We start from the raw sequence: 26,399 nt of genomic DNA on the forward strand, positions 1-26,399 counted from the left end.
CAGCCCACAAGGGGTGGCGCCCCCTGCCCCTAAGGAAGGAGGCCGAATAGGAGAAGGAGGAGGAGGTTCGCCCCCCTCCCCCTTTCCTTCCTCCCCCCTCTCTTTCCTTTTCCCCCGTCCGGTAATAAGTAATGTGGGGGAGGGGGCGAATTGGACTAGGGGCCCAAGTAGGATTCCTCCTACTTGGGGCGCCCCAAGGCTGCTCCCCTCCCCCTCCCACCTATATATACGTGGGGAGGGGGCGCCTAGAACACAGAACAACAATTGTTAGCCGTGTGCGGCGCCCCCCTCCATAGTTTATGCCTCCGGTCATATCTTCGTAGTGCTTAGGCGAAGCCCTGCACGGATCACTTCACCATCACCGTCACCAAACCGTCGTGCTGACGGAACTCTCCCTCGACACTTTGCTGGAGTTCGAGGCATGTCATCGAGCTGAACGTGTGCAGAACCCGGAGGTGTCGTACGTTCAGTGCTTGATCAGTCAGAACGAGAAGAGGTTCGACTACATCAACCGCGTTGTAAAACGCTTCCGCTTTCGGTCTACGAGGGTACGTGAACACACTCTTCCCCTCTCGTTGCTATGCATCTCCTAGATAGATCTTGCGTGAACGTAAGAATTTTTTTGAAATTACATTCTACGTTTCCCAACACTATCGATTTCTGATCATTGAGTAAAAACCTTCACACCATGCAATTTTCTTGCCTTCGAGATTGGGATAAAGTTATGGAAGGAGGCACCTGGACTTTTTGAGGGCAGCCAGTGTTGTTAGTTCCCTATGATGGCTTTACAAAGCCGTCTATGATTGATCTTAACACATTCAAGATATGAATTCAGTTTCATGATCTTCCGGACGATTTTGGCCCGTTGGTAAGACATAGGTATATATCACAAATCAATCCTTACATATACAATAAAATTGCTTGGAAGGGGAAGGGAGGTTGCATTCAGTCGTTCGTCGTGTTACAATTGGTCATGAAGGCTGTAGATTTTTGTTTTTTGAGTACATGAAGCTGTAGAATTAACACACATATTTTCATCTGAGTCCATCTTTGCCAGCGTACGTGCCCTTTCTTCCACCGCGTGTGTCACACCGCTTTCTTCCTGGCCTCCTTGGCGCGGCCCATTTTGCGGATACCGAGGGACATGCCGAGGACGTACCCATCGACGAGGGGCTCAGGCACCACAGAGAAGAGGAACCACAGGAGGGCGTGCGGCCAATAGGGCGCGCACCGAGGCTCGTACCCAATGTAGCGCACGGCGGCGCGGGCATACGTCTCCGGCGACGGGGCGAACAGGGACGCCTGCCTGATCGAGGCCATCTTGGTCGCCACGTACATGGGTACCTGCCCAAATAGGAGAGATTCATTCAGTTTGACGGATGATCTGACACTGATAAGTTCATAGCTCCTGATTATTACTTCCTTGGACCAAACAGTAGGATTTGCGGTGAACTGACACTAATTGAGTGCTCCTACTGTTTCTACACGTCATGATTCCGGTTTCTTGTTTTTTTTTAGTTGATTTCGGTTTCTTGTTGAACTAGCTCGCGCCCATGCATCAGTATCTGTCTATTGCACGATCCAGTACAGGTCTACAACTATGTGAACTAACTCATGCCACAATGAGAAAATCCATGTGTTCGTTGGGAGGGCCAGCAAAGACTTGTAACTGGTGGGGTGGTAGATCATAAAAATACCAAAATACTACTGTATCATTTGTATTTCTCTAAATATACGTGAACATCACGATGCCTGACATGCAAAATAACGGAGATAACAGAAACGCAACAGCCCTCTACAAGAGTGATTAGCTAGTAGGAGTACCTGGCATTGCACATCGATGCCTTTGTTCTTGTACTCAACATATAGGCTTCGCGAGAATTGATCAGCATACCTGAGAAATTGGGAACACATTAGTTTCATTACCTGTTCTCAGAAATAGTTGAGTTCAAACAACAGAAAACACTATCACTGTGCCTCACGAGTGGTTATGTAACTTTCTTCCGAGCATGCACGCACACATACTTCTTGTGAGTTTGTATTTAGTTACAATCTATAATCAACTTTTTGAAACAAATAAATGCATGTTGTATAATCTAGAGAAACCAGTGACTTGCAAACAAAAAATATAGAGAAATGAAATATCATCTTTGTACTACCTATCCTAGTGTGTGCAATTTGTACCTTTACAGTTGCAAATGATGTAATCGTTTTGGTATCACTGTGAATAATGAAAGACGGTGTGTTACCTACGGTCTGCAGATTTGAGCAGAGTCAAATTGCCATATTTTCTTTAAAGTAATTTTGTTTTATAAATCAAGGGTTAATTTACTCATTACTGGCCTCATTGCCATCGAAGTTTCTTACCCCAGGGATGTGCCTTATTTAGAACGGAAACGGTAAATATGAGGAAATTCAGCATGTGTTTACATTATGCTTATAGAAAGGTTTGGAGATAAAATTGGTGAGACAGAAATTTTTAGTTCTAAGAACTCATGTAATTATTTTCCAATATATGTTATGTGGCCTCCGAGTCTAACCGTGGACTTGGCATGTCGGGAGGGAGAAAAGTGGTTAATGGAACAAAATGTGAATAATACATGCCATGATTGTATGAAGATAAAGATAATTTGAAATCAGTTAACACTTGGCTTACTTATGTGGCACACTATCGTTATTGAGCACATATCAAGCAAATCAGATGAAATATGCTATTGATTCGAATAAATGTCGGTTCCTACTTACGTATGATGTGATTTATGTTGATAACACAAGGAACAAAAACCTAGAACGAGTGAACGACATCCTCCTCTTAACGGACTTCATAATCAAGATTTTTCTTAGGCGAATCACTTCGTAATCAAGGTTAAAATGCACTCTTTTTAAGTTTGTGCATTCATATTAAACTCCTATAGCAAGAATGAAACTAACTTCAGAAGTGGTTCAAGGACAGGGCCGAGCGGTACTCACGCCTTGGTGGCGGCGTAGACAGTGTAGAGCGGGGTGGACGGCATCAAAGTGCCAATGAATACTCAATTTTAGAATTTATCCATCTTTCTTACCCCTGAGATGTGCCTTATTTAGAATGAAAACAATAAATATGAGGAAAATTTAGTATGTGTTTACATTATGCTTACAGAAAAGTTTGGAGATAAAATTGGTGAGATATATTTTTTATTTCTAAGACAATTTGTGTAATTATTTTCCAATATAAGTTACGTGGCCTCCGAGTCTAACCGTGGGCTTGACATGTCAGGAGAGAGAAAAGTGGTTAATGGGACAAAATATGGAATAATACATACCATGAATGCGTATAGAGATAATTTGAAATCGGTTAACAGTCAGCTTACTTATATGTGACACACTATCGGAGTACTGAACACATGTCAAGCAAATTAGATGAATTATGCAACTGACAGGCCGAGCAGTACTCACGCCTTGGTGGCGGCGTAGACGGTGTAGAGCGGGGTGGACGGCATGATGGAGGCGGCGCCGGACCCGATGTTCACCACGGCGCCGCGCTTGCGCTCCACCATGCCAGGGAGCACGGCGTGCGTCACCCGGGTGACGGCCTCGACGTTGAGGCGTATGAGGTTCCTCCTGAGCTCCTCGTCCACCTCGTGGAAGTAGCGCGCGTACGGGTAGCCCTGCCCCGCATTGTTGACGAGCACGCCGACGTCGAGCCCCCGGATGGACTCCGCCAGCGCGGCCACGTTGGCGGCGAGCCCGTCGGCGGCGAAGTCGATGACGAAGGTGCGCACCTCGACGCCGGGGAACCTGGCCCTGACCTCCTTGGAGACCGCGGCGAGCTTGTCGGGGCTGCGGCCGACGAGGACGAGGCCGAGCCCGGCGGCGGCGAGCTCGAAGGCCAGCGCGCGGCCGATGCCGTCCGTGGCGCCCGTGACGACGGCCCAGGCGCCGTAGCGGCGGCGCAGCGGCTTGGCGGGGCGGAGGAAGGCCGCGTAGAGCCACAGCGCGAGGCGCGTTGCGGCGCGCGATGCGACGAGGAGGCCCACCGCCGCGAGCGCCTGCGCCCACGCGGGCTGCGCTCTTGCCCCGGCCATGCGATGGGAAGGAAGCGAGCGCGTGTACGCGGCCGCTACGGTGAGACTGGTGGGCAGTGGGGAGGTGTGTAGCTCAAGCTGGGCGATGGTGCGGTCGACGGCCATGCATATATAGCCCTGGGAAGAGGATGATGGTTGGCTGCTTGCTGTGGAGTTTCGTGGGGTCGAGCGCCCCATGCTGGAACGCTGCTAACTTATTAATTAACTGATTTTTTTGTAAGCCATTAACATAATATTTAGAATCCTCGGGAGGATGACGAATACATGCAGGGATTTCAAAGGCAATCCCATTCCCAGCTGCAGAAGTGATCATCAGCACATTGTAGGATACAGGTAGGGATATCATGTCATGCTCCCCAGTTTTTTTTCTTTGTCATAATATTTCTAGGAAAATTTTATACTGTATTATTAAACGTTTGTTCCAACAATCCCTATGAGTGGTAACCGGTAGCACATTATCCATGTATCTAGGCATTCTCACATGCAATGCATGCAGATTGTGTGGGCGTTGAAAGTTGACGAGGCTGAAGAGTAAATTGGGTAGTCAAAATCTCACGGATGGCAGGCGTAGTAGTTGAAGTTGAATCCCCTGCTTCTGCTTTCGTGCCACACGAATTACGCGGCATGCTCTTGGCGTGCTGACGTTCTTGATGTCGGAACGAAACACATGCGTCTCCCCCCACCAACCAAACCAGTACATAATCGCCAAGCTATTGCGAAAACATGTGCAGAGAACAATACAATGAAGGATATTCTTAACACTAGCATGCATAGCATATATGGTTGCACCTTCCTCCGATACATATGAGAAGTAAACAAAAATGTACTACACACATTACAAAACTCTTCAAGGGTCTCACTCTTCTGATCGCATAAAAAAGTCGTGAGATCTACACTATAGGTCCAAACACCGGAAGAATTTGTACTTTAATTTTGGCGAGCTCTGGAGCAAAGCTAAGCCCCATTTCTAGAACCAAAGCTATCTTCCCGCGCTCTTCTGTTTGCCTTTCTTCGGGTCTTTCTTGGAACTAGTCGACGCACTGGCCTCTTCCTCCGCCTTTTGTTCAGCCTCCAGCACGGCCAGCTGAAAATGCGCACAGGATGAGTTGACACATAATTTCATTAAAAGAATTGTTCATGGATATTGGAATTTCCCTTCCAGCAAAAGACAGGCATGAAAAAAAAAAATACCTCATCGAGTATGGGTTTCAGTTCCTTGAATCGAGTTTCAGCAAGATCAAAGCCATCCTTGCGGAGCTCCTGGCATCAGGCGCGCAAAGATTAAATACAACATACAGCCTAGAATAGAATACTCGATAAGCAACGAAGGGCAACCTTTCCGGTGTGTTGAGTGTGCTCGTAGGCTGCCATTTGCCAGTACATATTTGTTCTCTTGTAGAAATCTCTCAGTGAGTTCCTGGCTTCAAACACAAAAAGATGGGAATCAATAAATAAATAATGATTTGGTTTTCAGTCTGCTTCAGGTAACAAGCAGCTGGCCAAAAATTGCTCCACGATAAACATCCGAAGGATGACTTCAGACACCACACCCATTGCCAGGAACAGATCCACAAAGAATAGAAGGAATAAATAATGCTAATCAATTGCAACATTACCGTTGGTGTCCTTTGAGAATCAGAAAGACCGAGGATGACCCTGATCTGTTCTATCCGGGCACGTTTCTCTTTTCTGCGCAATTTCTTACGTTCCCCCTTCAGTAGAGCCACAGCACCGGACACAGCTACATTCTTCTCAGCCTCTTCATCGGACTACACAGGAGGAATAGAATTAATAACCAAACAATATGAGTGAAAACACTGATCACAAAGGAAAAGAAAGATAAACATCAGCATAAATCTCAGAAAGTGAGAAACTCCACCATGGGACTAACCATGCGTACCTACTTCTTTTATAACCTCCAAATAGGGAGTAGGGCATTTTGAAGGACGAGCTCCATGGAACTCTTTTTTAAAAAAAATTCAAAAGATCATATTTTGAAGTTCCAAAAAATTCTGGAAAAAATCATAGACGTTCATATGGATGTGTTTTACATGTGTGTAAATTCTGACGATGAAATACATTATGGTGAGAGCTACAAAAAAGAATCATGCAACATTTTTAATAGTGAACAATGCGTGTACTGTTCACCATTTTCAAAATCAGAATTTTGTCTCTTTTTTTTGTGTAGCTCTCACCATAATGTATATCATCTTCAAATTTTACACACATGTAGTATACATCCGTATGAACATGTGTGTTTTTTTTAGAATTTTTTGAAACTTCAGAATGTGATTTTGAATTTTTTTCAAAATACAGAGCTCCATGGAGCTCGTCCTCCATTTAGCATTTTTGTAAAACAGGTTAATTCATCACAAAAAAAGAGACTCTGGTGTTATCAACGACTTACAATTTCCTGTCATTATTGTACCAACCAAAAGCTACAAAAACAATAAATAATTACGGAGAACTGGCAGCTCAAGTTGACAGCTCAGGCAAGCATGCCAAACTGCCAGAGGCATCTTGGGTAACCCTGAGTGCAATAGTCAATACTCCCTCCGTCCGGAAAAAGCTTGTCCCAAGCTTGTCCCTCAAATGGATGTATCTAGCACTAACTTGGCGCTAGATACATCCATTTGAGGGACAAGCTTTTTCGGACGGAGGGAGTACAAAATGAGCCCTTTACCAACAGCCCAACTTTACTATAGCGTTCATGAATGACAACATATACCAACAAACTAAGAATGGGGCCTCTGTAGTTCCAAATATTTCTGCCACAAAATACTATAATGTTGGATCTATGGAAAAATGCTTGCCTATGACGCTCTTAAAACATTGATTGCTATCCTCAAGTGGAAAGTGTTGCTGGAACAGGTTTCTCACCGGCTCGTCTATCATGCAGAATTTTAGCCTAATGCATATACTAACGTGTATTCTTGAAACAAAACAGGCTGGAAATTAGCAGCTCATCTGGTTTCTGGCAACAATTGTTGAAAACATCAAACTAAAATATTTTCCTTGTTTTACAAAAAAAATAATCTTACAGGAAGTATATAGAACTGGCTAGAATCAGATTAATCAGTCACGACCCACGTCAAACTTAGCAAGATTTTAAGAAGTACGAGTATGACTGTTAGCAGGGTAAACCAAGTGGGTAATACTGTTCTCCTGAACATGTGCACAATATGAACCTTAAATCCAACTGCATACCTCCTCCTCATCTTCATCTGTCTCCATAGCATCATCTGCACTATCATCTTCATCGTCCTCATCCTCATCCTCCTCATCGTCATCATCGGACATTTCTAACCATTCGGATTCAGATGCCTGCACAAAAAGGGAAAGCAAAGGTGAGTTCTGATATATTTTGGGGAATAATTATGAAACAACTAGCAGATAATTTGTTGCACACTCCAATAAAAATGAACTATATCAGGGAAAGACAATCTTCAACTGACCGGTATGATACACTTCCACTCATCTAGTTTGCTAAGGTTAAGTGAATACAGATCATCAAGAGTAATTTCTCTATCTTTCACTTCCATCATTCCTCCATATAAGTATAGCGTATCTTTCCCTACAGCCATTGATGCATTGATACGACCAATGGGCTTAATTGCCTGTTATTACCAAAAAATAAGTGAGCAACGAAAGTGTCATTAGGATGTATAAACATCAAAGATGGTCTACGAATAATTGTCCGGCATGGGAATTACCTCTGGAGTTGCTTCTTGTTCTGTTGAATCAGACATGACATCAGAGTTTTGGCTTGAGCCAACTTTATTTAAGGTTAGACTCTTGGTCAAGTGATTAGAAACTCCACCGACTTCAGATTGAACATCAGTAGCTTCTTCTGAGCAGTCCATGGTATCATCATCCTCATTACCAATATTACTTTCTGAATCATTTGCTGTTTCCTTTCTTTTGATATCCTTTGTCTGTGCATGGTAAACCACTGTCAGCATAGTGTTATAATAATAACTAAATAAGCATTCAAGACAGCTAAATTTGCCATTTGCTAGGCAGAGATACAAACATCACTACATATTTAAGTTCAAAATTTGTGCACTTATGCACAACGGCTATACCCCATACCACAAAATTAGCTGTCTATCTCACAACTAATAAAAGGCATTTCTGCAGATTAATTGGTACAGTAGCTTTGTGCCTGATTTCTTAAAAAATGAGCCCCCTGCTTGCGTAGGGTCCAGGGAAGGGTCCGACCACTTTGGTACGCAGCCTGATTTCTTACAGATTATCAATTATAAACAGGACATGGCTGATCACATGATTACATTAATTTGAGGAATCACCTTATTTTTAGCAGGCTTGTCTTTCCTGAGCTCTAAAGGATACCTGAGACATCCAAGGAAAGCAATATATTCAACACACAAACAGAATGCAAAAACTACAAGAAAGAACAACCTTTCACATCTAGGCTTTACTGTTAACATTTAAACTAAGAATATGTGAGCTGTAAGCCAGTAGAAGTGGAACCAGTGTTAGACTGTCACTGCACAATTCTTGAAAAGCAAAGCATATGCTTGGATAATTAAAAGTGATCCCAAGAGTACTCCCCCCGTTCCATAATACTTCTCGTGGTTTTAAAACCACGACAAGTATTATGGCACAGAGGGAATACTATATGATTTTCAGAATAGTTAAGTTATCTAGAATCTAGATAACCACAAGAAGATTAAAGGGAAAGTTCAATCCAAGACATGATAGTTTATTGCTTCAATTCAATGATACTAAAAGTTGGCCAAGAGCAAAACATATATATGGTATGCCTGACTGCTGCTAACACTAACATATTTTGTTGCAGCTGCTACAGTAATTTGCCGGACCAAGCTGACACATCCATTTTTCTTTTAAATAGGCAAACAAGCAGGACTATGAATAACTTAATCTGAATTTATTCCACCAAGCGACTGTTGTCGTGATCATTCTTCTTAAAGAATGCCACCAACCTTAATGACAGACGAATAAGCAGGGCCATGAATAATTCAATTTGAATTTATTCCAGAGTAACTGGTGTCTCGGTCGTTCTTCTTAAAGAATGTTACCAGGTGCTAGTGCCTGTCTGGCTGAGTTTTTTGCAGCTAATTTTATTTCCATTAAATATAAATAAAATGAAATATTAAATTTGCACAGATGGTGATAAAAAAAAGCATACCAACGGTGATTGTCCAACTGGAATCCATACAACTCGTTCATGAACATGCTCATAAGGACATCAGCTACAAATAGAAATATGGGAGTGAAATTAGTTTCACAGCATATGGAAATACCCCTAGAGTTTGAAGATTTGAAGCAGCTCTTTGGTTCGTAAAAAAGAATAACCATCTTAATCACCAAAAAGATGAAACATAGTGCACCTAATATTTCAAATATAAAATAGAACAATCTAAGTAGGTAAGCATAGTGCAAGCAAAGTTCGGTTCAACTTACCTTCGACTTCCATATCTACTACGCCGCCAAAAAGGACAGCCCTTTTCTTGTGAACACACATTGAAAACCCAGCTCTGGGGCCAGGTGGCATCCCAGTCTTCTTAACCTATCAATGGTTCAAGTGGGAAACAAGTAAACATTGCAAGACATTCAGCGGGGATATGCAGGTCTCGAATAAAAACTTAAAACATTGGCAAGATAAATCCTTGGACTTAAGTACATGGGAGTACAGAACTCAGTAGATAACAAATTAAAGAGAAATGCAAGATTTGACCTTATTCCACTCCCAAGTACGAGGATCAAGAGACCACATATCTGCATGAACTGTTCCTTTTTCTGATGCATTTTTGTCAGAAGAAACTTCTTTAAAATATCCACCATACATATATATCTACAGAAAAACAACCATTAATAAACTTACATAGCTACATATTAAATAATAAAGGACTCAGCATAACAGGTCACATTTTGTCAGGTATTATGCCACACTTATTGAATGGTTATTGACACAAACAATTAAAGGTTGCAGAACTGGTTAAACAGAGCAAAATTTTGATATTTGTTGAGCAAACACGTCCAGTACATCAATCTATCACCATATCATCATCTTGAAGAAATATATTTCTTTCTTATGACTCCTTGTTACGACAAAAACATCAGTTGCCACATAAGAAAATTATCAATCATAACAAGAGCACTCCCAATAGCAAATAACATGTGATACATTAATAACTGAAAAATTGTTATGGAGTTACATTAAACAATTTATGAAGTATTAGCATACTAACTATCAAGGTAAAAAACAGAGGCTTGCCTGATCTTGGTAAACAACAAGCTGAAAGCCACTTCTTGGACTTGGCCACAGGCACCCAGGACGAGGCTTAATTTCCTCCCACTAAAACACCAACATTATCGGTAAGAATATTGAATTACATGGCTTTACATGTTACTAATATATACTTTATGTTGCTAGCAGTACTGACGGAAAAACAACATGGTGTACTCACCTTGAAATTATCCAGATCAAAAACATGCAGATCATTGTAGTACCTGCAGAAGATATGATTATCAATTGAAACCATATCATATTAAGTTCTTAACAGTTCACAACATACTCTACGCCACGAGTTCTTTTTGTGTTTCTTTGTTCGATGATCAACTGTAATACTGTTACACTACTACTCAACTGGTACATAACTTGTAACTAGGACATAAGTCCTAATACTTCTATAAAAATATCATACATTATTAAATATTACTAAAATAACTTCACCACAAGCTAAACATACTAACCTCACTTCCCTAAGAGTGTCATAGAAGCCGCCAAATAGCACAATCTTGTGCTTGTAAAGGACCTGTTGAAAGAAACACATACCAGTTTACACAAATGACTAAAGGAAAAAAAAAGGATCAAATTTATATTATCGGCCAATTATATTAATTTACATATTTATCAGATCACTCCATAGATTGCCTGATTCAATATCTCTTGTATTTAGGCACTAGGTTGTCCAAATATACTCATTCAACAGAACTACCTAATATGATTGCATCACAACCACATGTTTCCTACAACTATGCTGGTAGCCTGGTGCTTATAATGCAGAAAAGATTAAGGAAAACGGGACCATAATAGTTAACAAGTGGTTTCAACATAAAGACACCAACCATTCTGTGTCCTGAACGTGCACTTGGACATCCCTTGGCAAGAATTTGTTCCCATTGATTTGTTTTGAGATCCAGTGTCCAGAAGTCCTGCAGTAGAAAACAAGCCAAAGGATAAGAGATGTACCATATTTATGACTGTTAAACTTAAGATGCATATTACAGCCAGATAACCCCTGATGTTAAATCAGAAAGAAATAAGCGAATTTGGAACAAAATAAATTGTATCATCTATCATGTGTAGCACATCCAAATAAAAGACAGGCGAACCATGGTAAAGAGCCTTCTATTCCTTGATTTACAAATGGCAACAAACTCCCAGGCTTAATCTCTACAAATGACATTTCAACACATACTTTCATAGACATATCCCATATAAGATTAGTATCTCTCTTGGTTCAAATTTGAAAAAACAAGCCAAATGTAATTTGTCATCGGAGGCCGAAGCTGTCGGGACAGTTTATCATCACGGATATGTGAAATGCTTAATGCCAAGAAAAAATCCCCAGGCAGTTATGAGAAAATTTAGACTAATATACTTAGTCTTCTACCTTGTAATGATGAAAACGTTCTTGGTTTGGTGAAGTGAATTCCCCACCTGAAACATCAATAAAAAGAAAGATAAATCCAGTTGACTGAAATAGCACCTTTACTCGTAGAATGTACTCATGAGTGTAAAAGTTTTATTACCAAACATGTATACGTTATTCTTCCATGCAACTGTCTGGTGAGCACTTCGTGGAGGTGGACTGTTAGGACTAGATACCAACTTCCACTCATTTTTCTCTACATCGTAACGATAAAGATCACCATAAACAAAGGTCTGCAGAAGCATATAGACAATATTCAGCACCACTGAAATTATTTGCCTTCAAGAGGGAACTTATTAAAATTATCAAGGAAAAACATTAAGCAACCACTATATTACTACAGGGAAGCGCAAAGACATGAGATAAAATTTATAGAATATACAGGAATACCCATAAATGAAAGAGCATGGCAAAATCAGTGAAATATATTATCATATTATTCATGTCACATGCGGCAAAATGTCCAGATTACAGAAGATATGTTCTCCACCTTGCTACCATTGTAGAACTCTCCACCATACAGAATTAGTTCTGTATCCTTCGATGGGTTTATGGTAAGCTGCATATGAGAAAGAATCACGTCAAATTTGGCAACTAAATCTCCATAAAATTTACTTGCTTGGCTGAAAAATCATATACATATCTTCTGTGTAGCATTTGCAATAATATAAGTAACACACAGATTAATTATTATATTTTAACAAAAAAATCATGTCGAAAGCACTCCACAAAATGAAGAACTTTTATTTGGACATAGCTCAATGGTGTAATGATCATCATTTTTTAAATAATTCAACTAAAATTTCTCATAGCCTCGTAGAGATTTTGCGGACCTTGCTCATATACAATGAGACTGGGTTATCCAACTTCTAAGCACCTAACATGACCATCACAAGATTCACAAGCATAGAAATTAACGTTACACAGCTTCAACTATGAAGATTCTTTCAGTAACTGTCATTATTTTTGAGTCTCTGCAAGGCCTCACCGAGCCATTGGACCGGGGAGATGGTGCAGGGACATTCTCCTCCACATGAACCTCCTTCTTCTTCGCTTCCTCCTTCTGTATATTCTTCTGCAGTATAGTAAAGCCCAACAGGGGAAATAAGCAAAATGGGATGAAGTACAGCAACTGCTGAACAGGACGTAACAGCAACTGCTGAACAGCAGCAAGTGAAGCACTGGAAAGCGAGCTGATCGAAATAAACGGAGAGGTGAGGCGGAGAGGAAGGGGATACTGACGAGGATGGCGTCGATGTCGTCCTCCTCGCCGACCTTGCCGGCCTCGCGGCGGGCGCGCTTCTCCTCTCCCTTGGCCGTCTTACGCTCCGTCTTCTCCTTCCCCTTCCCCGGCTTCTTCTGCTTCTTCCCCATCTCTCCGGCTACTTCACTTCGCGGCGGAGGCGGGGCTAAGACCTCACTTCTCTGCGGCGGAGGCGGGGCTAAGAGCTTACTTGGGGCGGCGGCGGAGGCGGGGCTAAGAGCTTACTTGGGGCGGCGGCGGCGGCGGGGCTAAGAGCTTACTTGGGGCGGCGGCGGCGGCGAGAGCTAAAACCTCACGGGGAGAAGGGGAGAGAATGGTGTTTGGGACTTGGGGAGTGGAGCCGGCGCTCAAACTGGGCCTTTGTGGGCTAACTGCCTGTTTTTCGAGATTTTGGGCCCAGCAAGTCAGCGCCGAAACGGAGGCCTTCTTCATTCCTCCAACCAAGAAAACACCCCTGAAAAAAAGTAAAGATAAAGAAAACGGAAATGAAACAACCGAACCTCGCGAGTCGCGACCCCTCAATCAAAAAGAGAAAAACCTAACCTCGCGTCGGCGGCGAGGTCTCTACCGATCAGCCTCGCCGGGGAAGGGGATGGAGATGGAGATGGATTCCGTGCAAGCCAGCGGGCGGCGATCGGCGGAGGAGCTGGATGAGGCCGACCCCTTCGTCGCGCGGAAGAAGATGAAGCATCCGGAGAAGGGGATGGGGATTGGTTCCATTCTGGGACGGCAACTCGCGGAGGAGTTGAGCGAGTTGCTGGAGGCCATCTCGCTTGCTGCCCGGGCAGACCGTGAGAACTGGAAGGGGGTTGATTGCGTCCGGTCACTGCGGCCGGTCGACATGGAGGAAGCCCTCGCCGTCGCTGACCGGAAGAAGGTGGGGAAGCCGGAGAAGGGGAAGGAGGTTGCTAGCTGGCAGCCGACGGGGGAGTTGGAGGAGGCCCTCTCCGTCGCCGTACGGAGCGGGCTGATGGCCGAGGAGGTGCGGAAGTTCCTCCGCGTGGCCGCCTGGTCAAATCTGACGGACTACGACGTCCACTGTCTCGCCGTCGAGAGGGGCCTCAGGGACGAGGACGCCGTCTCCCTCGCAGAGAACTTCCTCACCATGTACAAGATCGTATTCTCCACTCTACACGCGCAGCTCCTCTCCTCGTTTGACAGACGGCGGTTTGATCCTGAGCTATGCCAATGGAAGACGTTTGGTCGCTTCGTCGACGAGAGGAAGAAAAGAGGTCCGGATGCGACCACCTTCCTTCTCTTCAAGATCAAGGCATCGGCCAGGACTGCCAAGGTGTCGTGGTGGCGGAAGGAGTACCCCCATTTCCCCCCGGAGCGGGCAGGGTACACCGGTGCTCTGCGCGTGGCCCGTCTCGTCGGCGGCAGAGAAGGGCCTCGTCTGGAGGAGGCGGGTGAGGACGGGCAACCGGGCGCCCTCTCATATGGTAGCGACTACAACTGTAGGTGGCTTGATCGCAGAGTGGGTGTCCTCGAGGACGGCTGGCTCAGCCCACTCAACGAGGTCGCCATCATCAGGAGGTTACCCAAAGGCGAGGGGATCTATATCATGTCGTACGTGAGTCGACTTGGTGTTAAGCTTGATGAATTTCTGTTTGTGTTGCACGTGGCTTGGACAGTCGCCTTGAGCTTTACCGAGCGATGGTTCTATGTCTCTTCCAAGTTCACAGAGGAGAAGTTGTACGCTGTTCCTGGTGTTGATTTTCTGAATATTACTGTTCTTGTGAAGAACCTGATCAAGAAGCTTTACCAGATGTATGAGCAAGAGGAGCAAGCTAAGAAAATGATGCTTGAGCAACAAGATCCTCATGAGAGGCAGGAGGAGATGAGACCGCTTCTAGAGGAGGAAGAGAGGAATAAACGGGAAGATATGCGTAGGAGAAAGGAGGAGAGCATGAAACAGAAACTCCTACGCAAAGAAAAAAGGGAGGCGGCTCATCAGATGAAGATGGTAACAAGGGCTGGGAAAGAACAGGGGAAGAATGAAGAATATGAGGAAGACTTCTTTTGCACTCCAACACTTTTGTGTGTGCAGAACCTGATTTGATGGAGCCAATGGATGAAGAGATATGTCAAAGTGAGCAAAGGCCCAAGGAATAGTTTGAGGAGGGTATGAATACCATACAAAAGAGAAGTAATGACACAAGTCTTATTTCTCCCATGCGCCATAATTTTTTATCATTTGTTTATGTCATAATCGTGATTTTGAATCGGATCGGAGCTTGGATGGCAAGATCGCAAATCGTAGCATTTTCACTACCAGGATCGCAAAAGCGTAGATTCTATGAACCAGAATCATAGAATTACACAAGTCAGTTTGGATTGTAAAGTCGTAAAATCTTACAAAAGAATGTCGATTCTAACAACCTTGTGTCTATCAATTTGTGTGAAACATATATGAATAAAAGTCACACAACACTAACACTAACTCTAGCTTATATAGATTAACTGATATACAACATCCACACAGAACTAGCTTTAGCTTATTCCGTTCACATATAATACCTTTCAGACAGACCACACTAAATGAGCAAACATTTTAAAAAAAATAAGCATTTTACTGAAATTGTAAACAGAGTAGAGATTAACACAGAGAAAAAGAGCATGCATTCAGAGAGAAAAATTGTGTTTACAATGGAAAATGGTCAAATCGACTGCTGGTCCAAATTGTCCCCGATCAAAAAATCATCAAATCCTACCAAGAAACCTAACCCTAGCCCGAGTACAGAGGGTGCTTACATTTGAGTCAAACTCCTCCGTGGAGTCCTTAGTGCTCTCTCCGTCGTTCCAGGAGACCATGGTGGCAGCGACGGTGGAGTAACAATGAGAGAGGAATCGCGGAGAGAGCGAGAGGTGATCGAGGGAGCGAGCGGTTGTTTTCCTAAAGGGAAAGTTCTCACCGAGCCAGTCATGATCGCCCGCTAACGGCAGTTTCCAACGCCGCCGTCCGAAATCAGCACATTAGTGATTTGCCAGGTCAAAAACACGCTAAAAATATACTTAAATGTTTGTTGCCTTCTGTGTAGTGATTTTTGCGACAAAGTGTAAATTTTGGTTTCTGCTAATGTGACCGCTATTGTGGTGGCATTTTGCATTTCACTCTATATGACAGGATCCATTTGTATCATTAATTTTAGTTTGTGAAATGTGTATATGGCCGCCATGGATGTTACAGATAAGTTTGGATATACTCGTTTGAAAATGTGTGTATAGCAAACAAAGTTGCAGTCCATCCACTCATGTAGATATCACGTTCACAATAATCAAGGTATACAATGGTGAAAAATCGCTACTACCATATATTTGAGAAAAAAAAGTTATTACGGTTATTTTTCTATGCACATGTTTCCCAGTCCCTAATATTGAATACAATCATGGCCACTGCTATGACACGTCCATTTTACATCATGTTTTCTTACTGTTATTTATAATATTTTTATTTATAATAATGCTTTTTGAGTAATTCTAATGCCTTTTCTCTCATAATTTGCAAGGTATACATCAAGTGGGAGAATTTCGGTAGCTGGAAATCTGGACCTGGAAAAGCTACGTCAGGCCACCTATTCTGCACAACTCCAAATAAGCTGAAACTTCACAAAGATTTTTTATGGAATATTTAAGAATTATTGGAGCAAATAACTAACAGAGGGCCCCCACCAGGTGGGCACAATCCACCTGGGCGCGCCAGGGAGCCCAGGCGTGCCCTGGTGGGTTGTGCCCTCCTCGGCCCACCTCCGGTGCCCATCTTCTGGTATATAAGTCGTTTTGACCTAGAAAAAATAAAGAGAGGACTTTCGGGACAGAGCGCCGCCGTGTCGAGGCGGAACTTGGGCAGGAGCACTTTTGCCCTCCGACGGAGCGATTCCGCCGGGGGAACTTCCCTTCCGGAGGGGAAATCATCGTCCTCATCGTCACCAACAACTCTCCCATCTTGGGGAGGGCAATCTTCATCAACATCTTCAACAACACCATCTCATCTCAAACGCTAGTTCATCTCTTGTGTTCAATCTTGTTACTGGAATTATAGATTGGTGCTTGTGGGTGACTAGTAGTGTTGATTACATCTTGTAGTTGATTACTATATGGTTTATTTGATGAAAGATTATATGTTCAGATCCATATGCCATTTAATACTCCTCTGATCATGAGTATGTTTATTATTTGTGAGTAGTTACTTTTGTTCTTGAGGTCACGGGAGAAATCATGTTGCAAGTAATATGTGAATTTGATATGTGTTCGATATTTTGATAGTATGTATGTTGTGATTCCCTTAGTGGTGGCATGTGAACGTCGACTACATGACACTTCATCATATTTGGGCCTAAGGGAATACATTATGGAGTAGCAATTAGATGATGGGTTGCGAGAGTGACAGAAGCTTAAACCCCAGTTTATGCGCTATTCTGTAAGGGACCGATTGGATCCAAAAGTTTAATGCTATGGTTAGAATTTATTCTTAGTACTTTTCTCGTAGTTGCGGATGCTTGCGGGGGTTAATCATAAGTAGGAGGTTTGTTCAAGTAAGAACAGCACCTAAGCACCGATCCACCCACATATCAAATTATCAAAGTAGCGAACACAAATCGAACCAACATGATGAAAGTGACTAGATGAAATTCCCGTGTACCTTCAAGAACACTTTGCTTATGATAAGAGACCGTTTTGGCTTGTCCTTTGCCTCAAAAGGATTGGGCTACCTTACTGTACTTTTGCTACTACTATCGTTACTTGCTCGTTACAAATTATCTTGCTATCAAACTACTCCATTACTTACAATTTTAGCACTTACAGACATTACCTTACTGAAAACTACTTGTCATTTTCTTTTGCTCCTCGTTGGGTTCGACACTCTTACTTATCGAAAAGAGCTACAATTGATCCCCTATACTTGTGGGTCATCATGCTTCAAATCGTCCCGATGATGTTTGCAAAAAATCATCCGTCTGGGAGCCGTCTGATTAGGCGCACGGGGCCGTTCGATCTATAGCCTTGCAGCCCATCTTCCTACTCTCGCTAGAATTCCACGAGGACAACCCACCTCCTGACCTTGTCTCTTCTCCATAGCATGTCGCGACTCTGCATCACAACACCGACGACCAGATCAGCGGGCGGCGGCGCCGACAATGCTCCTTTGCAGCACAGGCGCCACCATGTGATGCTCCATCGCAGCACTGGCTCTGCTCCACGCTCGCCACCATATGCAGCTGTTGTCGATGTTGTCGACTAGGTGACCACCGTATGCAGCACCGGCCGGCACTCATGGTAGCACTGACGGGACCGACGATTCTCCGTTGCAGCTCCAAACGGAGCTCCAATGCAGGACCGACGGCTCCAGCGGAGCTCCAACGCAACTCTGGCGAAGCTCCATTGCAGCCCGGGAGGAGCTCCAACGCAGCATCGGCGGCTCTGCGAAGCTCCAATACAACTCCGGCGAAGCTTCATTGTAGCCCGGGAGGAGCTCCAATGCAGCACCGGCGGCTCCACGAAAGCTCCAATACAACTCTAGCGAAGCTCCATTGCGGCCCGGGAGGAGCTCCAACGCAGCACTGGCATCTCCAGCGAAGCTCCAATGCAACTCCGGCGAAGCTCCATTGGGACGCCGGTGCCGGGATGAAGCAGAGATGCAACAGTGATGTGGGTTCGAGATCTCATCATCGCCGTACCTCAAGCGCTCGCAGCACTGCACTTTTCCTTCCATATGTTGCAACAACTGATGGCAGCAGCAGCGGCGACTCGCGGATCTGGTGGCCGCCGGCCAGGTTGCAAGAGAGAGAGAGAGAGAGGGGGTAATAGGGAAAGACGAGCAGGGGAGAAGGGAGATGTAGGAGAAAGAAAAGGGGAATTTTCCAAACAACCGGTGCGAGGAAGAAGACGCCTGGAGATAAGGAAGAGGAACGCGTGGCACACGTGGGACGCGGATGAATTGTCCAGAAAATCATCCAGGTGATTTGAACACTTTTCCTACAATCATAATACTTTCAACGAGAATCAAAAATATTTCCTTCCAACTTTTTATGGTGCCACGTGAAGCATTGCTAGTATTTAATTTACGTAATTTATCCATTTCAAAAACAAAAAATGTACTCTCTTCGTAGAGAAATAACCGTGGCTCAAATGAATCTATCTAGCATTGAAATACATACAGATAATACTACTACCTTCTGAACGGCAGTTGCTGTCTTGGCGTTGAATTCGAGCACAACAGGAGATACTAGGGGGTTGTTTGGATAGATGAAATATAGAGAATCCGTTCTGTATAAAACAGAAAAACTGTTTAACCGACTAAAACCACGTTTGGCTCTTCTAACAAATCCATGGATATGCAAAACTGGATTCCTATAAACCTGGATTTCAGGTTGTAGAAAAACGACTATTAGTAGTTTTTCTATAAACGCGATTCCTCTCTTTCTCTCGCTGATCCTTGTGGGGATGTTCATCAGCCGAAGGATTAGAATCTGTAGATGTGCCGGTGACCGACGACAGCCTCGACGAGCTCTCAGAGCAACTCCAATGGGGCGACCCATTTCGTCCGCGGCCGTCCGTTTGGGTTGGCGCGGACAGAAAAGGCGGCCCAACGCGCCGACCCAAACGGACGCGCGTCCATTTTTCGTCCGCGGGCGACCCATTTTTGAGCCTGATTTGCGTCGGCGCGGACACGCAACGGACGCGCGCGCGCTTGCCTACTCCTGTCCCCGGGCCCGCTAGTCTGTGGCACATTGGCCTCCCTCCCCCCGACCAACAAGCAACCCTCGCCCCCGCCTCCTCCGTCACCGACGCTGCCGCCCATTTTTGCCGGCGACTCTTCCAGCTGCCGCCGCCTCCACATCCGCCCAGCAACGCCGCCCCTGCCCCCAGTCGCCCGCCGCCGCCGTTTTGCCGCCAGGGAGCAAACTGGTTCCCGCCGCTTCCCCCACCGCCCAGCCGCCCGCGACCAAGAAGACGCCTCGCCGCCCCCGCCACATACGACCGGCACACTCGTCGGACGCCGTCACACTCGTCGGACTCCAGCAGGGCAGCTAGCTGGTCTGTGGGCGCCGCGTCTCCCCTCGCCGGCGGTCTCCTTCTTCGACGCCCGCAAGCTGTTCGACAGTTTGCCAAGGTACGAAAATGGACTCCGCCGACGAGTTCTTTTTCCACAATTTCATTTGCGACTCCGAAGATTCATCGTCCGACGACGAGGAGGAGATATTGGCTGCCGTGTTGGTCCATCACCACCTCAACAACCAGCGGCCGTTGTTCCGTGGCTCCATTCCGGGCCACCTTCCGGCGTTGAATCATAACCGGGAGAGCGGGCATTTCCTTCTCTGGAAGGACTACTTTGATACAACAAAACCGTTGTTCAAACATCACAAATTCCGCTGCCGGTTCCGTATGAGTAGGCATGTTTTCAACCGTATTAGAGAGGGAGTGGTCGGCTATGATGACTACTTCGAGTGCAAAGAGGATGCCGTTGTCAAGATTGGTTTCTCCTTTTATCAGAAATGCATTGTCGCCATACGAATGCTTGCATACGGAGTGCCCGGTGATGTCATTGACGAGTACGTCCGTATGAGGGAGTCTACATGCCTAGAGTCCCTGTATAAGTTCTGCAAGGCTGTGATTGCTGTGTTTGGCCCTGAGTACTTGAGAGAGCCGACAGCTGAAGATACAGCCCGTTTGTTGGCGATGAATGCTAGCAGGGGCTTTCCGGGGATGCTTGGCAGCATAGACTGCATGCACTGGGAGTGGAAGAACTGCCCTTCTGCTTGGCAAGGGCAGTATAAGGGACATGTCAGGGCTTGCACTGTCATACTAGAGGCCGTGGCGTCTCAAGATCTCTGGATCTGGCACTCTTTCTTTGGCATGGCTGGATCACACAATGATATCAACGTGCTTCAGCGCTCGCCGGTGTTTGCTAGGCTTGCCGAAGGCAACAGCCCACCGGTGAACTTTACTGTCAACGGCCACAACTACGACAAAGGGTACTATTTGGGTGACGGTATCTATCCTCAGTGGACCACTATTGTAAAGACAATACCCAACCCTGTCGAAGAGAAAAGGAAAAGATTTGCCCAAGAGCAAGGAAGTGCTAGAAAGGATGTCGAGCGTGCCTTTGGTGTTTTGCAATCTCGATGGGGCATCGTTCGGTATCCTGCTAATACTTGGAGCACGCAGAAACTATGGGAGGTGATGACTGCTTGTGTGATCATGCACAATATGATCGTAGAAGACGAGCGCCCGGAACGTCTGTACGGTCAAGGCTTTCAGTTTCAGGGTGAGAATGTTGTGCCTGAGCATGGAGTAGCGGCAACATTTGAACAGTTCACTCAGTTTCATGAAGACATGCGTGATTGGGAAACTCACGTGCAACTGCAAAATGATTTGGTTGAGCATATGTGGACTCATGTTGGCAACCAATAGATGTATCTTCTTTTATTCGTTTGCAAAACTATGTGAAACATTTTTATTTTTATTTGGCTTGTAAAATTATACTATTTATTTAGGCGGCTAAACTATTTTGTTTGTTAAATTTTCATTTCATAATATGTTGAATGCAATGTATTGGGCGGTCAGCCGTCCACGCCTGCACATATGGGTCGGCGCGTTGGGCGCGCTGCCGACCCATATGAAAAACAGGGCGGACGCCGGGCGGGCGGCCGAGCCAAACGGACAAAAAGCGAACGAAATCGCCGTCCGTTTGGGTCGGCCCGTTGGAGTTGCTCTCATGGGTGTGCCACACCTTGAGGCCGTCATCCTCTAGCCGCCGGCCGCCGCTTCTTCTGCGTCGTCCGTCTTATATCGTGGTCGTCGTCAATGTCAGCTCATTGAGTGCGTACATGCGTCTGCAGCCGGCGGATCAAATCGATCCAGCTTCACTAGTAGGAAAAGGGGCTTTTACCCCAGTTTGTAAGGGCCTTTTGTCCCGGTTTTCGAACCGGGACTAAAGGGTCGTTACTAAAGCCCTAACCCTTTAGTCCCGGTTCTTACACGAACCGAGACAGAAGGTCCTCCACGTGGCCGCTGCTGCCAGCCCAGGCAGGGGGGCCTTTGGTCCCGGTTGGTGCCACCAACCGGGACCAATAGGCAGGGCCTTTTGTCCCGGTTGGTGTCACCAACCGGGACCAATAGGCATCCACGCGTCAGCATTTCAGGGGCTGGGGTTTTTGTTTTTTTTGAAGGGGGGGGGGTTGGGGGGTTAATTTAGGTGTTTCATATATTGTGTTAGCTAGCTAATTAATAGAGAGAAGTGTCCTCTCTTATCTCCGTGCTTGGTCGACGCTACGTACTATATACGTATGGAGAGGACTAGACACGCTAGCTAGTAATCAAATGAAGGAAACAGAAGATCGTCATGAACATATGCATACAGAGAGAAGTGATATCGACCACCTCTCCTTCTCCGAGAGATTGGTCGAACAACAAGTTCTCGTATATCTATCCGACACTACCGGCTACATATATACAATAATTATCTCTTACAATACAATCTCCTAATTAAATTGTAAGAACACAGGGTCCACATAGTATTCTCCGTTTTCAGCGATCACGTGGTCAAGGAAGAATGCCGCCAATTCCTCTTGAATTGCTCGCATACGATCTGGTGCTAGGAGTTCATCCCGCTTCCGAAACATCTAATTTGAAGAAGGGGGTCAATACATATATATATGAATAAATGAAACTCAACACAAATGATGGTAATAAAATAAAATTGTGAATATTATTGCTTACGCACTTCATATTGTTCGTCAGAGTAGCCCCGCTCACAGGTCGTGTAGCGGATGGACTCGCAAACGTAGTATCCACAGTAATTATTCCCGGGTTCCTGCCACAACCACTTTACAAGAAATAGAGGTCAATCAAACTGATAAGCAAGCATGCTAAATGGTATTGATGAAACTAGCGCTTGAATCACTAGGAGATGCGCGGAACATGCTACTATAGTACTTACTTTCGGGTGTTTAAATTGCAGCTTCTTCGGCAGTCCCGGAGCTTTTGTGGTGAATTTTCTCCAAACCCTGCCAGACAAAGAAAACAATTACTTGATATCAGGAAATGAACAAAGTTGCTGATATGGTGGATAATGATCGATTTAACTTACTTCTCGAGCATTTGAGTCATGTTCGCATAGTCCTGGGGATCTTTTCGTCTCGAGTCTAAGACGGTTACTACTCCCTGCTCAAGCTTAATCTCTAGGAGAATATAGTGGAAGCTGCGCATGCATGCATAAGTCATCAATTACATTACCATAACCTGGACTAATAAGGGAAACCGAATATGCACAAGACAGTAACACTCACTTGAAGTTGTAAGGAAAGAGTATTATATCTTTGTTTTGATTTAATACCAACGATCGTAGCAAGTTGGCCTCGGCTTCTTTGGCATGTTTTTCAACCGTATATGCATCTATGAGATTTGTGTTAATGAACCCAATATCACCGATTTGTCTTTTCTTCAATTCGGCGATCTTCAATCTGCATAATATAGTGAGGATAATTATAAATACATGCAATGAAAGAGCTGACCTATATAGAGAGACTTAATGACAGAAGTAGTACTACTTACAGACAGTAGCAAGTGATCGTTGTTTTATCGAGGGCCTTTTGATTGTAAAACTGGAAGAAATCCTCAAATGGAACATTCAGCAGTTCAATTCCAACGAGGTCATGCTCCGGTTTAACTCTCAGCGTCAAAGTATTCATCCCATCAGACTCTCTGCAGGTTTTCATGTACCAATCATGTAATCTTCGCATCATCGTTGTTAGAGATCTTTCATCTTTGACGAGAGGCTTCCCGTAATGGTATTTGTGTTCGTCCACCTCCATGATTTCATAATGTACATCGTCGGGCAGGTAATCTCCAAGATTGCTATAACCGGCCACCATCCTCGGATCATTAGCGACGATGTCTTTTGACACCTTGAGCGGGGGGCACGATTGGTTCGCTTGTTCGCCGAGCTGGGCAATTTTTTCCCAGCTCGTCGTTCTTTTAACCTTTGATCACTGACAGTACTTCCCGACCGCTCCGCTTCGGCATATGTCTTTGCAAGAATGCGCTCATAGTTGCCTCTCGGCGGAGACTTTGGTGGTTTTGTCAGGGCAGCCAGAGTGCGCTTTGCTTTCACCGGATCTACCTTCTCCTCCGGAGGTGGATGTTTCTTTGCTTTCACCCCTTCAAAGAAGTTTGTCACTTCGGCTCGCACGATCTTCCTGGTTTCCTCCTCGGTCCTCTCGTATGGTAACTTCTCTGGAGTCTTCAGAGAAGGACCGAATCTGTATTGCCTCCCGCCTCTGGCAGCTGTACTGCTAGACGCCGGCAGAGCAGACGGAGCGGCTGCGGCTGTCTTCTTTCCTTGCTTACGAGGCGGAGGAGAAGGACTACGACGCGCCGGAGCAGCCGGAGCGGCGGCGGGTCTCTTCCGCCCTTGCTGACGAGGCGGAGAAGGAGGAGGCTGGCTGCTCTGGCGCGCCGGCGCAGGCGGAGAAGGAGGCGGAGTGCCGCCACGCGCCGGAGAAGGAGGCTGAGTGCCCTGATCACTCGCCGGAGGAGGAGGCGGAGTGCCGCCACGCGCCGGAGAAGGAGGCTGAGTGCCCTGATCACTCGCCGGAGGAGGAGGCGGAGTGCCCTTACTCGCCGGAGCCGTCCAGTTCGGAAGGTTGATGAGCTCCTTCCGCCATAGGCACGGAGTCTTCAGAGCTAAACCCAGCCGAGTCTCCCCTTCACCGGTAGGGTGGTCAAGCTGGAGGTCCTCAAATCCCTCCGTTATTTCATCCACCATCACCCTAGCATATCCTTCTGGAATCGGCCGGCAGTGGTAGGTTGCGCCGGGTTCAGGAGGTAAAACAGAGCCAACAGCCGCCTTGACTTTGAAGTTCTGCCATTGCGCCATAAGGTGGCAATGTTGAGACTCCGTGATAGCATCCACGGGGTAGCTAGCAGGAGCCGTCAAGACATGCTCCAGCTGAAGCAGCTCGGTGGAAGCCACGCTGCTTCTCCGCTGAGATGGCGGGGTAGCTTCGGGGGTAGTTTCGGCATGTCGATTGCCGTCTCGTTCCTCTAGCGCTTGAACCCTTTCGTGCAGCTTCTGAATTTGGGTCTGCTCCATTTTTTTCCTCCTCTCCTGGCTTTTGTAACCGCCTGCGTCCGGAAAACCAGCCTTCCACGGAACGGAGCCTGGCGTGCCTCGTGTCCGTCCAGGGTGCTCAGGATTCCCGAGGGCCATTGTGAGCTCGTCGTTCTCTCTGTCTGGAACGAACGTCCCTTCCTGCGCTGCATCGATATATTGCTGAATCTTCTTGACTGGTATTCTCAAAAGCTCGTTCGTCCAAACGCACCTCCCTGATACAGGGTCCAAGGTTCCGCCAGCCCCGAAGAACCAAGTCCGGCAACGGTCTGTCCAGTTCATTGTCTGTGGTTCGATCCCTTTTTCAAGCAGATCATTCTCAGCCTTGGCCCACTTAGGCCGGGCTTTGAGGTAGCCACCTGACCCCGTGCGATGGTGAAGCTTCTTCTTCGCAGCATTCTTCTTGTTTGTCGCTGACATCTTCTTACTCTTTTCCGATGTCTTGTGGGCCACAAATGCGGGCCAGTGATCTCTGATCTTCTCATACCGGCCGATGAATTCTGGTGTCTCTTCTTTGTCGACAAACGTTTTCAGCTCATTCTTCCACCTCCTGAATAGGTCTGCCATCTTCTTAAGAGCATGAGACTTGATTAATTGCTCTTTAACTGGCTTCTCCGGATCCTCCTCTGGCGGTAGGGTGAAATTTGCCTTCAGCTCAGTCCAAAGATCATCTTTCTGCATATCATTGACATAAGACACCTCAGGGTCTTCCTTCTTAGGCTTATACCATTGTGGATGCTGATCGGGATCTTGTCCCTAACTAGAACCCCGCACTGAGCAGCAAATGCATCCTTTGTCCGGATGGGTTCAATCGGTTGGCCGTCGCGCGCGATTGCTGTGATCTCAAACCTTTCATCCGAGCGCAACTTTCTCTTCGGGCCTCGTCTCTTTACCGCAGTTGTGCTCGATCCGGAGGGCTAGAAAAAAGAAGAAAGACGAGTGTTAATTAATATGTGTACATACCAAAACAATGAATGCATCAATTAGCTAGTCAGCACAGGCTTAACTAATATATTTACCTGGCCGGACTCTGTTCGGTCACCGGAGCCGTCACCACGGGCTCCTTCTTGCACCAGCATTGGGTCACCGGAGCCATCATAATCATGTCTTTCCTCCTCCACTCTTCGATCACCGTAGCCTGCTTCTTCACCCTGTTCTTCCAGACCATCATTGTCGTTAAGATACGACAAGATATCACCTCCGGCTAAGATTATGTCCCCCAACACCTCTTCTGCTTGCTCGTCTCGTCCGTG

At 45.6% G+C, this 26,399-nt stretch overlaps 2 protein-coding genes across 4 annotated transcripts; both read right to left on the reverse strand.

Moving 5' to 3' along the window:
• Positions 1–840: 840 nt before the first annotated feature.
• Positions 841–4,256, reverse strand: LOC123053688 (very-long-chain 3-oxoacyl-CoA reductase 1). The gene is made up of 3 exons (XM_044477214.1): positions 3,436–4,256; positions 1,825–1,894; positions 841–1,344 (listed from the first exon to the last, which is right to left on the reverse strand). Exons 1-3 carry the CDS (start codon positions 4,239–4,241, stop codon positions 1,087–1,089), a joined length of 1,134 nt encoding a protein of 377 aa, XP_044333149.1. The 5' UTR covers positions 4,242–4,256; the 3' UTR covers positions 841–1,086.
• Positions 4,257–4,807: 551 nt separating this feature from the next.
• Positions 4,808–13,371, reverse strand: LOC123053687 (kelch domain-containing protein 4). 3 transcript variants are annotated; one of them, XR_006425752.1, is made up of 20 exons: positions 13,010–13,369; positions 12,756–12,842; positions 12,258–12,326; positions 11,868–12,000; positions 11,729–11,775; positions 11,181–11,267; positions 10,806–10,867; positions 10,520–10,562; positions 10,327–10,407; positions 9,787–9,903; positions 9,513–9,618; positions 9,238–9,301; positions 8,375–8,417; positions 7,778–7,999; positions 7,520–7,681; positions 7,272–7,388; positions 5,681–5,833; positions 5,400–5,485; positions 5,256–5,324; positions 4,808–5,148 (listed from the first exon to the last, which is right to left on the reverse strand). XR_006425752.1 is itself a non-coding variant. In XM_044477213.1 (20 exons), the coding sequence occupies exons 1-20, from the start codon at positions 13,139–13,141 to the stop codon at positions 5,044–5,046; spliced, it is 1,986 nt and encodes a 661-aa protein (XP_044333148.1). In that variant the 5' UTR covers positions 13,142–13,371; the 3' UTR covers positions 4,808–5,043. The 3 variants fall into 3 exon arrangements, 2 of the variants coding, with proteins under 2 accessions (XP_044333148.1, XP_044333147.1); XM_044477213.1 differs by having other exon boundaries at positions 5,400–5,481; positions 5,676–5,833; positions 13,010–13,371; XM_044477212.1 differs by having other exon boundaries at positions 5,400–5,481; positions 13,010–13,370.
• Positions 13,372–26,399: the final 13,028 nt, after the last annotated feature.

This window comes from Triticum aestivum, chromosome 2D, assembly GCF_018294505.1.
Source record: "Triticum aestivum cultivar Chinese Spring chromosome 2D, IWGSC CS RefSeq v2.1, whole genome shotgun sequence".
In the NCBI taxonomy this organism is placed as follows: Eukaryota; Viridiplantae; Streptophyta; class Magnoliopsida; order Poales; family Poaceae; genus Triticum; species Triticum aestivum.

Bases quoted from the DNA above. Each gene is read 5' to 3' on its own strand.
- LOC123053688 (XM_044477214.1), bottom strand. From the start codon at position 4,241: ATGGGGCGCTCGACCCCACGAAACTCCACAGCAAGCAGCCAACCATCA. The intron at 1,895-3,435 runs GTGAGTACTGCT...CCAATTTCTCAG, and splicing joins GTCTACGCCGCCACCAAGGC to GTATGCTGATCAATTCTCGC. The intron at 1,345-1,824 runs GTACTCCTACTA...CTATTTGGGCAG, and splicing joins GCATCGATGTGCAATGCCAG to GTACCCATGTACGTGGCGAC.
- LOC123053687 (XM_044477213.1), bottom strand. From the start codon at position 13,141: ATGGGGAAGAAGCAGAAGAAGCCGGGGAAGGGGAAGGAGAAGACGGAG. The intron at 12,843-13,009 runs GTCAGTATCCCC...ACTATACTGCAG, and splicing joins ACGACATCGACGCCATCCTC to AAGAATATACAGAAGGAGGA. The intron at 8,418-9,237 runs GTATGCTTTTTT...TGGATGTCTCAG, and splicing joins CAGTTGGACAATCACCGTTG to GTATCCTTTAGAGCTCAGGA.